The sequence below is a fragment of the Zootoca vivipara genome, chromosome 8, assembly GCF_965207765.1.
Source record: "Zootoca vivipara chromosome 8, rZooViv2.hap1.1, whole genome shotgun sequence".
NCBI classification, from domain to species: Eukaryota; Metazoa; Chordata; class Lepidosauria; order Squamata; family Lacertidae; genus Zootoca; species Zootoca vivipara.
This window is the reverse complement of record NC_142591.1, coordinates 6,519,330-6,532,413: the sequence shown is the minus strand read 5'-3', so window position 1 is coordinate 6,532,413 and position 13,084 is coordinate 6,519,330. Positions and strand designations below refer to the sequence as shown.

General features: G+C 42.1%; 1 protein-coding gene across 11 annotated transcripts in view; it reads right to left on the bottom strand.

The window, feature by feature from the left end:
• Positions 1-13,084, bottom strand: part of MTA1 (metastasis associated 1) — a 59,659-nt gene that overhangs the window by 41,134 nt on the left and 5,441 nt on the right. For 4 of the 11 annotated variants that reach the window (XR_015951612.1, XM_035103338.3, XM_035103334.3 and 1 more), the window contains exons 2-6: positions 5,831-5,898; positions 4,829-4,922; positions 2,739-2,865; positions 2,551-2,614; positions 327-444 (exon numbers count right to left, since the gene is read on the bottom strand). Coding sequence is in view for 10 of the 11 variants with exons in the window: in XM_035103338.3 (XP_034959229.2) it covers positions 327-444; positions 2,551-2,614; positions 2,739-2,865; positions 4,829-4,922; positions 5,831-5,898 (471 nt within the window). In the remaining variant the exon portion in view is untranslated. Of the gene's footprint in view, positions 1-326; positions 445-2,550; positions 2,615-2,738; positions 2,866-4,828; positions 4,923-5,830; positions 5,899-7,784; positions 7,917-9,750; positions 9,817-13,084 lie in introns of all 11 variants that reach the window. The other 7 variants (XM_088676087.1, XM_088676092.1, XM_088676090.1 and 4 more) reach the window with 4 other exon arrangements.

Here is a 13,084-nt window from a genome sequence, read left to right as displayed (position 1 = left end):
GTTAGTGTAAAGTTGAATTTTAAATGTCTGTGTTTCTTATTCTGGAATTATTTTAAAATGCTGGAAACTGTAGTGAAACATTTTAGAAAAACACTATAAAAATATTTTAACAGAGGTAAACCAAGATCAATTACCATTACAGAAACGATGTAAATTTGGACAGCATGAAAGGACTAGTTAGTGTAACACATCATGGGATATAGAGGCTGTGAAAGCATTCTGCAGTTCCCTCAGACAAAAACCTTAAAGCCCAACCATTTCCAAAACCTTCCATAACACAATATGAATTCTTTATGGATTCATGCAGAAATGAGAAATGAAGCTACCTTCTTTCAGTAAGTCTGTTACATCAGCCTGGTATTTGTTTCCAACTCTGATTTCTCCTTTGTCAGCTAGGAGAGTCTTCTGCTGTGGATCATACACTAGTGAATAAAAAAAGAAGTCCTAGGGACAGGAAGGGAAGTAAAAATTATAGCATTCCCAACAACTTGAAACATGAGTACAGAGCCACTCCTAACAATTTTTGCACCATCAAATGAGAACAGAAAACCTGGAGGTGAGAAAGCAAATGCATATAAAGTATGTAGTAGTGTGGGGGGGATTAAAAATTACCTTTTACAAATTATCATTTTAGGAAGGAGACAAATACACCAAATACATTGGGAAATGCAGGTGTGTATCTCAATGGGTGAATGAGATAACAGTGTTGACAGGAGGAGTTTAGATTCCCTAGGCACCAGAAAACCATTTGACCAAAAACGATGAGCTCTACTTGACGAGAAATGAAACAGATCGCTGGCACTTAATAGCAGAAAAAAATGCAGAATATTGTGGAGTTACACAGTCTTGCTGGCTCCCCTGAACTTGCTTCTCCATTTATTGGTTCTTGGTTCCTCAAACTTCGTTCTATGGGTGGTTGTGCAAAGCATGCTTGGGCAAGCATGCCTAGCTACTATCATCAATGAATTAAATTGACTCTCATTTATGGAGAGAAGCAGTAGAATACAAATGCTTCTACACCTGCTCCATTTGCCTACATAGGCACACACTTCTATTTGGCACCTAATCAACAGGTTGTTTTTCCCCCCATTTCTTCAGGTTAGGGTTTGCCGTGACATTTTGGCACTCCAGTTTTGCACTTGGCACTAAAGATCCTTATTCAGTTTTGCAGACAACCTCTCACTTGCTCAACTCTGTCCCTTCTACATTGTGTCCCATACCTCTGATAACTTAGCATTTCCACTTTTTGTTATGGAAAAATCCCCCTCTCCTCTAGACAAGGCGTCAACCTTGCTCACTTTTTCATCTTAGATAACTTCCTCCCTCGTGAAGCCTCACCTTTAAGTTAACGTACCTAGGAGACCAAATCGCTCTATTTGCAGACTGATTTCTAAGAAATGTTCATGAATGTACCAAATATGCCAGACATGTTCAAGAACTGCCACATATACTATTGCCTTCATATGCAGCACTAAGAGGTTATGCCGAAACAAATTGCATAGGAGTCTAAACATTTACAGAAGCCCCGTCATAGCTCCTGACGCCTCAGAAAAGATTAAAGTACGTAGTATCTTAGAACTGTGTATTTTACAAAAAGTGAAATACACTAAATAGAGAACTTTAGTCCCAGACATGCCCACCTGTAATTTAGGTGGTATTTCTTCATAGTACGATCCCAAGATGGTGGTAATACTGTCCCACTTCAGAGCATTATTGTAGACCATGACTTGGTCATTGTGCTCCCAGAAGCCACTGCACATTGTGCTCCACCACAATTTCCTGGTTTGAAACAAACCACTGCTTGCCATTACATCTGAATCGAACAAACTATGGTTTGCTTTTTTAGCAAGGCAGCAGCCACCTTCAAACCATGGTTTCTAATTATGGTTGTGTTGTTTAGTCGTGTCTGACTCTTTGTGACCCCGTGGACCAGAGCACGCCAGGCACTCCTGTCTTCCACTGCCTCCCGCAGTGTGGTCAGACTCATGTTGGTAGCTTCGAGAACACTGTCCAGCCGTCTCGTCCTCTGCACAAGCCACAGTTGGTGCAGTGCTATGAAGTGCTATGAACCAGGTGTGCTATGAACCAAAGTGCTATGAACCAGGAAATCAAGGAGGAAGGTGGAGCATGCCATTTGGTCCTGGGCCTAGGGCTTGCCGATCAGAAGGTCGGCGGTTAGAATCCCCACAACGGGGTGATCTCCCGTTGCTCGGTCCCAGCTCCTGCCAACCTAGCAGTTCGAAAGCACAGCAAAGCGCAAGTAGATAAATAGGTACCGCTCCGGTGAGAAGGTAAATGGTGTTTCTGTGCGCTGCTCTGGTTTCGCCAGAAGTGGTTTACTCATGCGGGCCACATGACCCAGGAAAACTGTACGCGGACAATCACTGGCTCCCTTGGCCAGTAAAGTGAGATGAACACCGCAACCCCAGAGTCGTTAGCAACTGGACTTAACTGTCAGGGGTCCTTTACCTTTTTAACACTGGACCAGTGCTTTAAACAAGTGTGGCAAAACAACTTGGAAAATGTTCAGTTTTGCATAAGTGTGCCTACCTCACGTTCCAGATAGGATTTAAGGGATTCTGTCTCATTTAAGAGTGTAACACTGCATTTGCCTCTAAAATAAGAAAGAAAAATAAGATGAGAAAAAAGGGCATTTAGAATGCCTGCATTACAAGTATGTTCTTAGGTTTATTAAAAAATCATTACACAAAAATTCTACTTAATTATTCAGTCCACACCTAATATGAGTGGCTGGTAAGGATTCCAACTGACGCGAGAGAAACAGTTCTCGGTGTCGCAGTTGATGTTTCTGTTTCTCTGGTAAATCAATCTTTTCTGGGTTTTCCATCTCTTCTTCCATTTCGCCTAGTTAAAGATGAAATAACATTAATCTGTGAAGATGGTTGAAATAGTACTTCAATGCACTGCCAGATGCAATCTTTACATTTAAATTTAACTACCCAGCATGGCATCAGATCTTTCTTGTAACAGCACATTGCTAAATGGCCAACTTTATTTTTTAAAAAGATGCAACCCTGTTTTATCCTGCTTCAGGTCATGATTTGCATGTGCATGCTAGGGATGCAAAGAAAATAGAATGAGTGAACTCACTGCATAATTTGTGAACTACCTTGGTCTCATGGTTACTGGGCTAGGACATAACCAAAAGGTTGATGTCATTCACTACACCAGAGGAGGCATCAGATGTTGACATAATCAAGCAGCTGCTAAGGCCTAGAGCCCAACCACTTCAACAGAAATCCTATTTCACCACTTTTTCTAGGACTTGTCAAAAGTTGTCTACAACTTCATTGCAGCTGCTGTGGCACCAAGCTGACAGACATATAGACATTGTGACAGATCAATGGATGCGGAGTCTAATTCCATGCATGTTTACTCAGAAGCAAGCTCTGCCCGTCTAACAGAAATATAGAAATTGAGAGGGGTATAACCTATCAAAAGGAATAGACCGAACAGGAAGGGAGGAGTAGCATTGTATGTAAAGGATGTGAAGACATCCAAGACTTGGAGCATGGAAGGCAGACTGAGAGCATAATGGTGAACATTTCAGAAGAGGGGGGAAACAGTGACATTACTGTGGGTGTCTGCTATAGACCACCAAGACAGACTCAAGGTTTGGATGATGTCTTCCTAGAACAGATTACCAAGCATTCAAAAAGGAGATATATATTAGTAATGGGAGACTTCAACTTCCCCATTATCTGTTGGAACTTAACTCTGCCAAGAATGTAGGTCTGACAAATTCTTCCATTGCCTCGCTGACAATTTCATTTCCCTAGGGTTGAAGAAGCAACAAGGGGATCACCTGTCTTGGACCTGGTCCTCATCAACAGAGAGGAACTGATTGATGGAGTGGAAGTGGTGGAAGCCTTGGGAGAAAGTGATCGTGTTCTCCTGGATCTCATGATACAAAGCCAAGGGAAAGCTGAGGGTAGTCTGATATGCACTCTGGACTTTAAGGCCAATTTCAAAAAGCTTAAGGAACTACTGGGTGAGGTCCTAAAGTCAGAAATAGAGAAGACAGTCCAAGATAGATGGGGATTTCCTTAAAGATGAAATATTGAAGGCACAAACGCAGAAAATTCCGACAAGAAAGAAAAATGGGAGGCATCTAAAAAACTTGTGTGGCTTCATAAGGAGTTTATAGATGAGCTGAGAGTTAAGAATGGCATGTATAAGAAATGGAAGAAAGGAGAAATCATAAAGAAGGAGTATATACCAATAGCCAACAGTTGCAGGGGGAATGTCAGGCAGGCCAAAGTTCAGAATGAACTCTGACTTGCAACAGAAGTTAAAAACAAAGGTTTCTTCAGCTATGTTTGAAGCAGGAGGAAGAACAAGCAAGTAGCAGGTCCTCTGGAGTAGTGGAAAAGACGAATAAATGCTATTGGGTAACAGATAACCGCTCAACACCTACTTTGCCTCTGTCTTCACCCAAAAGGAAAGCAATGCCCATCTGGTGATAACAGAATAAATAATGCAAGGAAGGAGCTGCAGCCCAAGACAGGAATAGAGGTGGTAAGGGAACACCCAGCTATTTAAAAGAGTTCAAATCTCCAAGGCCTAATGAGCTGCACCCAAGGGAGCTTGTGGATGTAATCTCAGAGGCTCTAAGAGAACCCCCAGGATGGTGCATGAGGAGTGGGGAGGGGGAATCATTCTGTCTGGCATGCTTAAACATTTGTGCAGACAAAACAATTGGAAGAGCACAACACTGCAGTCCATCCAGCAGCTTCCTTTAGCATGTTATTTAAAACTAAGTCAACAGTTTATAATTTAATTTAATTTAATAATATAGAAAGCTTACTTGCATGTTTGTCAGCCAGTACAATTAATGTGCTTGAGATGTCCCTCCGTCTATAGAAACACACCACTTTTGCTTCTACGTTTCCGTTGGCTGTCTGTCATAGTGAGCATAATAATAGTAATAATAATAATTTAATTTCAAGTAAGAAGCTAAACTGGTAGGTATATAAATGCTTTATTACTAACTACACCACAGAACACCAATACAGCTGACACCCCTCCCTGGCCCACCCCTCGCCTCCGAAAAGCAAAGCGCACGCCTAGCAGGTGAGCAAGGAAGCTGCAGAGCGAGGGTTTTTTAAAAACCTCGCTCCGCAGCTTGCTCAAGATTTGACGTCGCTGGAGCGCTGGCACCGGCAACCCACTCCGTAGCACGCTTTGCTTCTTCCTGCTGGGGCAGAGGCAAGGGCCGGGCCAGGGAGGGGTGTCAGCGGCCGCCGCTGACACCCCTCCCTGTCCCGCCCCTTGCCCAGGAACAAGCAAAGCGCGCACCGAGCAGGTCAGTGAGGAAGCTGCAGAGCGCCAAAGATCGCAGAGGATCCCGGCGCTTGAGTGCCGCCACCGGCAACCTGCTCCGTGGCTTGCTCACAGTTTGCTGCCACCGGCGCTTGAGCACCAGGATCGCAGAGGACCATGGTGAGAGTGCCGGCGGCGGCAACCCGCTCCGTACGGTGCATGCGCAGCGTCGCTTCGTACGCCACATGCGCTGTACGTAGCAACACTACGCATGTGCCATACGGAACAGGTTGCCGCTCCGTGTGCCCGAGCATCTAGCTACGTCGCTGGGTGGTGAGCCAGGGGGATTAGTGGAGATAGCTTAGGGACAGTTTGCCTGCTTCTTCCTTCCATGTGCTGACCCCCTATTTCAATATTTTTTAAAAAATTCTATCACCTTACAAAAAGGTAATTGAGAGTTAGCTGAAAATTATAAAAACTGTTAGCAGAACTAGCAAGTACAGCCAATACCTTCAAAAGTCACTGAGTGAACTGGTATTATTTTTACCTTATTGAGTTCTTCTATTCTCCTTATCAAATATGGATTACTTGAAGAGTTTTCAAAGTAGACATAATCTGGGGAGGAGGGAAAAACCAATCTTGAAGTACAAGTTTTAGACAACTAAAGCCTATAAATAGGGGAAAATGACAACTTTTTTTCTACCCACTCCCTCCCAGAGACACACATTCACACCACCTTTAAAGATAGCTTGTTTGTGCCATCATCAAATGCCGTGGCATTCTCCCCACTCCCAATACTTATGCATTGTTCACACCCCAAGGCAGTAATGACATACTCCCCACTCCCAATACTTATGCATTGTTCACACCCCAAGGCAGTAATGACATATCAAATCCATTCCAACCCATATTCCTCCCCAAATTGCTCCCGCACTCATGGATTCTGCTCTATAGGCAGCTTAGCTTGGACCTGCCCACTTCTGGTCCTCCCACAATAGTTAGGGCAGCAATATCACTGAGAGAAACAGCAGCCAGTCTGCATGAATCCTTTAACAGCAAAGGAGGGCTCAAAATTCCACCCTTCTCACTTAGACAAACACTTTTGCCAATTTCCAGATCAAAAACAATTGTTGAAAGAGAACAACTCAGCATAAATCAATTTTTAATAAATAAAAAGCCTGCTGCAGATTGTTTTTGCATACTGCTATGAGAATATCATTAAAATACCAAAAAAAGGAGGCAACACGTCAACCAATTCCAATATCATTGACAGACCATATAAAATACTTATTATAAATAATAATAATAAACCCATACAGATGTGTGGGTTTTAGAGGATGATTCCAGGAATGAATCTAAAAGTGAGGGAGATTAAATTAGTTTGTGAACAAAGATTAAGGGGAGAGGGGAGATTTAAAAGAGAAGGGAGGGAACTCCTGAAGGGTTCTGCCAACCTTTTGAGTATACAGTGAGCTTGTCCCCTGCTTCCCTTTTAAGACAAATCCCACTGCCATCTCAAAGGTATGGAGTTGGTGTGAGAGACTCCCCAAAGCCTTTGTGAATCTATTCCTCTTTGAAATGACAGCAAGATCAGGCTTCAAAAGAAGACTACCCTTTGAAAGCATTGCCTGCACACCAGACGTCTCCCTTTGGCAAAAATTGTCCCATCGCCCCATTTTACAGAGGTGGAGAGAATTTTTGAAAGCTGTTTGCAAAAGGTGTGTTTTGCAAACAACAGCTACTTGCAATGTTTTCAAAAACAACTTTATTTCCCCCCCCCTCATTGGTTCCCCAACCCGGGTTTAAACTAAGCATGAGCAGTAACTCAGACATAAACCAATAAATATATCAATTTGCAATAAAAGGGCCTTTTAAAAAAAGAAATAGGTCATCATTTTTTAAAGTCTCATTACATATTTGATGTAAAGACATGTCACGTGCATAGTGGCAGCTTATGCATCCAAGTTACAAGAAAACATTCACCTGTGACCCAGGAGCCTAGGGTCAATGCTATAATTCCATGGAAACTGGCTATAATAGACGTCAAAACCACTCGTATGTACTGTATTCAATTGCAGGACGAACTGCACAGAACATGCCTGCAGTGTGCACACTGGCACATACTAAGGGATATCAAAAGTTTAAAAATCGTCACAAAGATTACATTAAGAGCACTAACATGCAATGGAAAGGAAAAGTTGCCAGGGTGGGGAGGTTTACACGCAAGTGCCTTAAGCATTCTTTCAAGCAGGACAACAGAACATTTGAAGCAGGAGGTAGGAATGCTGCAGAACACAATGGTAAATAAGAAAATAATGTGCTAGGTGCCCAAAAGGTTTCAAAAAGCTGCACACTCCTTCAGATGTCCAACCTGCTGTTTGACTCTGTTTTCATTATTCCATTCTAAATAATTTAGCTCATTTTGGTCACTTATGCATCAGAAAGTCCAGAAAGCTTCCAAAACCAGGCAATCAGTGTCACAGGCAAAATGAGGCAAGTACCTCAGGCAGCATGGGGACCCAGGTGGCGCTGTGGTTAAACCACTGAGCCTAGGGCTTGCTGATCAGAAGGTTGGCGGTTCGAATCCCTGCGACGGGGTGAGCTCCCGTTCCTCGGTCTCAGCTCCTGCCAACCTAGCAGTTCGAAAGCACGTCAAAATGCAAGTAGATAAATAGGAATCGCTACAGCGGGAAGGTAAACGGCGTTTCCGTGTGCTGCTCTGGTTTGCCAGAAGCGGCTTTGTCATGCTGGCCACATGACCTGGAAGCTATACGCCGGCTCCCTCGGCCAATAATGCGAGATGAGCGCGCAACCCCAGAGTCGGTCACGACTGGACCTAATGGTCAGGGGTCCCTTTACCTTTACCTCAGGCAGCATATACCAAAAGGAAGCCCCCCCCCCACCTATGTGTGCCCTTAGGTGCAGTTAGAGATGGGAAGGCCTGAAAAAAAACTGGGGAGGGGAGGATGGGGGGCAGGGTTTTTTTCAGTTTTTCCCCAAAGCTGTTTGGGAAAAAGCAGTAGAGGCTGCTGTCCCATTGTCAGTGCTGAAGTCATGTTCAGCTACCAGTCAGGTCAACTTTTCTGACTAGAATGGAAGAGTTGCCATCTTGTCCTTTGCCTCAGGCAGCAAAATGTTTTGGGACAGCCCTGCAAGCGAGCAACAAATAGGTGAGTCTAAGTGCAGCTTTTGAAGAAATCCTCTACTCTGTGGTGCATAAGGAAATCCCTGAATAAAGCTGCTGTGTTTGTTTGCTGTGCATGCCATGCTTATATAAGTATTTTTAGTTTTAGATTTTATGATTTACAGTATGTGGAAACTGTTTTCCATTTGGTTGTGTACCTTTTGATGTGTTTTGTTTATTGTTTATGACTTTTGTTATGTTGGTAATTACGTAAATCTTGTCATGCTGTAAGCCGCCTTGAGCATTGTTTTAACTATGGAAAGGCAGCATACAAATAAAATGATTATGATTATAATGATGATGCTATAGCTTGTGGTTTTACACAGAATTAGCCATAAGAGAAACAGAGAAGTTTAAATTAATATTTCTAAATTAATTTCCTCCAGGAGTGGTCATACTTGTTACTACAGTGTGAACTTATTTAACTGTGTGTTTTAGATACAGTAATACCTCCGCAAACGTCCGACCCATCAACCGTCCATTTCGGCACACGTCTGCGGCAAACCCAGAAGTACCGGCACGGGTTACTTCCGTGTTCGCCGCTCGTGCATGCACAGAAGTTCAAACCACTCCGCGTGTGTGCGCAGAGCAGCACTTTGTCGAGCGTCCCTTTCATTGAGTGTCTGGGGCTCCAGAACAGATCCCAGACTCAAAACAAGGTGCCACTGTACATGTACAAGATACAGAGAGGTTACACCAAACAGTTTCAGATAAACCGTCAGAGAAAGATATGGCATGACCGTGGCTAGGCCCGGCACACTATCAAGCTTAAATTTCCAAATTCAACCACTGGAATGCTCTCCTGCACCTGCAACTTCATCAGACAAAACTCTCTCAAGATAACCCATGTTCTGCTAGAGTAGACAGGTTAACAAATGGACCAAAGCCAAAATCCTAAGTGTACCTACTCGGAAGTAACTCCTATGCAATTCTCTCAGGTAAATGCAGGAATCTGAGCACAAAGGAAATCAGAAGAAGACAGTGGGTAGCTGAAATTCTGTCAATTTGTTCCGGACCAGACCATTAGCATGCTGTAAAGCGATTGTCCTCACAGTAAGGACTGGAGGACTGGTGAGAGACCAAAAATTTAAATCTGTCTAGTGCTGGAAAGTTAGAAAGAAATCATTATTCATAGATGTGGTGTTTATGGTGGTGTTAGCTGTGAGAGTAAATAAAATTTTCAACTTATATGTACTGAGTGAAGTGTTCTTTTGGAACAGGGGCTGCCTGGCTGTCTCTGGGAGCAAGATAAAAGATCCACAGACATCCCCATGAAATCTTGCCTTTGATGGGTAAGGTGACTTTCTGCGGAAAATGTCTAGCTGTCTGTCAACCGGTCATCCCCACACCTGAAATATGGGGAGAATAATACTGTCAGAACTGTATTACTGGTCATGGATATAAATTTATTTAACCAAATTTATATACCACTTACTTGAGAGAAAGCTTCTAAGCAGTATACAAAGAATAATCTAAAATATTCATCACAGATAGCAATAAAAACAAAATTTATTACAAATTGAAATAAAACTTGAGTGTTTAAAATTACATGCCTAAGTAGAACCTGGAATACCCAAAAGAGTGCATAAATTCTAACTATATTATTTTCCACTCCCCTCTTTGTTCAAAGTATTACAGTAACCTTAGAAATCTTAGACAAAGGAACTTTATTTTACTTAACTACCGGTATTTAAAGCATTTTTATCCCACTCCTCATCTGAGAAGTCTCCCAGAGCAGCTTACAGATTAATAAAAGAGCCCCTGCCCTTAGTCTTACAATCCAAAAGACACTACATAAAAGGAAAAGGGGATGGGGTGGGAGTAACAAAAAAGCAAACTCAAGTACTAGTTATAGAGTTCTATATACGAGAATTCATCTATTCTTGTACTTCCTCATCCAAAGGTCTGGGAGAGGAGGAATATTTTTGTCTGGTGTCTAAAGTTACGTAACAATAGCACCAGATGTGCCTCCCTGGGAGAGCATTCCATAAACAGGAAGCCACCAAAGAAAAGGCCCGGTCTCATGTTACTACCTTCTGGACCTCTTGTGGAGGAGGCACATGCAGAAAGGCCTCAGGTGATGACTGCAGAGTCCCATTGGGTTTATAGCAGTCCTTGAGGTATAGCAGTGCTGGGCCATTTAAGGCTTTATAGATCAAAACCAGCACTTCAAATTGGGCTTGGAATCGCAGTCAGGCCAGGTTTGGTGCTATATGCTCAAACCGTCTTGCCCTGGGGGGAACCTGGTCATTGAATTCTGCACCAGGTGAAGTTTCTGAACCATCTTCAGAGACAGCCCCACTTCTAATGTGTTGCAGTAATCCAGAGCATAGACAACGGAAGTTAGGTTATCCCTCCTCAGATATAGGTGCAGCTTTGAAATCAGCCAATTGAAGCCTCCTCCTCCTCCTCCTCCTCCTCCTTCTTCTTCTTCTTCTTCTTCATACCCCGCTCATCTGACTGGGTTTCCCCAGCCACTATAGTGAAAGGGTTCTACGTCTTCCAACTATATAGGATAGCTCTGCCAAATGCTTGGAGGAAGGTGAGGTGATTGCTTTGTTGTGGAACACTCATCAAAAAATGCACATCTCAGCTGAAGTGACTGAACATGAGAGAAGAGACTTTTAAGCACTTGCTCATGCATCTGGTCTCCTCCACAAGCTGTCATTGCAGCACAAAGAAAAATAACATCAAGAAAATGTTAGAATGTCTCTGAAAGTTTGAAGGACAAAAACAGAGAGTGGAGAGATACACTGAAGGCAGGACCTTCTTGGTGGTAGCACTGCTATTGTGGAACTCACTCTACAGCAGATCTGTGAAAGCCCCTCCCTCCCTCATGGTTTTTAAGCATGGTCTTCAAAAGACCTTTTGACTGTCTTCTTTTTCTATTTTAAACAAGCTGTTTTTACTGCAATTGTTTTCTATACCAAATTTTTATTGCTTTGCATTGAATTTATACTATATTAATATTCTAAGTCACTTTGTGAAGGCTTTTAGCTTTGAAGACCAGGGCAGAAGCACCTGAATAAATAAAACACACGCTACAATTGCTCTGCAGTAAACGCATTTGTCAGGGAATCCTGAACTTTATTTATCTGCTATGAAGACACAAGTGGTTTTGACAGCAATCTTAACATGCAGCATTCCTCTTAATGACAATTTACAAGGGGTGATTTCACTAGTACCGTATATTCCGGCGTATAAGACAACTGGGCGTATAAGACTACCCCCGACTTTTCCATTTAAAATATAGAGTCTGGGATATACTCACCATATAAGAAATACGTCCTGGTGTTTAAGACGACCCCCGACTTTTGAGAAGATTTTCCTGGGTTAAAAAGTAGTCTTATACGCAGGAATATACAGTATATCATTTTATTATTATTTATTAAATTTATATATCACGTTTCAATTGGGAATCACAGGGTGGTTTACAGTACTGTATATAAACACAAAAATGTGTAACATAATAACAAACAAAGCAATAACCCTCATACACATACACACAATCACACAGTTTAAAAGGCCTTAGATCGTTTAATTAGCTAAAGGCCTGGGAGAAGAGGAATGTTTTTGCCTTGCACTTAAAAGTTTTATTTATATTATTTATTTATTTAAATATTTATATACTGCTGTATCATAAAAAAAAATCACAGCAGTTTACAACAGTATAAAAACATGAAACCAAACAATAGCATCATAAGAAATTAAAAAAAGAAGTTTAAAAGTAAAAGAAATTACCGTAAATAGACCATGGGGGGGGTGCTCTTAACTGCCAGCATAGGACTGGAGGAACAGAAAAGTTTCCAGCAGACATAAACCCACTGAACCTACAGGTGAAACTCGGAAAATTAGAATATCGTCGAAAAGTGCATTTATTTCAGTAATGCAACTTATTATTTTTATTTTTACAAATGCTTTCTTTTGTAAATTCCACAGTAATAAAAAACTTGTTACAATAATAAAAAAATAAACATCGCTATTACATTTCATTAATTACATTCCATTTATAATTGACCCGCCTAACGACAAATAATTACAATTACAACAAATAAAGGCTTGACATATCTTGCTTTGCATGTCATGCATCTATCTCATATTGGTTTCACCTTTTAAGTTGCTTTACTGAAATAAATGCACTTTTCGACGATATTCTAATTTTCCGAGTTTCACCTGTATATTGGCAGGGCATTCCACAGAAATGGACCAAAGACCTGATTTTCCATTGTTGTCAAATGAGCCTCACCACTTCACCCAATATGCTCTTGCAGGTGATCTCAGTGGTCAACCTGGAATATAAAGGTTCAGGAGATCCCTAACATATTCTGGACCCAAGCTGTCCAAGGCTTTGAAAATAATAAAAAAAGGACCCTGAACCTGGCTTGGCAACAGATGGGCAGCCAATGCAGCTGTTTTAACAATGGTGTCACACGTTCGTGACCAAAAGTTCCCAACAGCATTCTGGCTGCAGCATTCCAAACCAGACCCAAGGGTAGCCCCACACAGACATCATTACAGTAATCTAGCCTGGAGGCTACCAATATATGAGCTACAGTGGTCAGACTATCCCTGTCCAGGAACGGCCATAGTTGGGTGAACCACAGGAAGCTGGTAAAA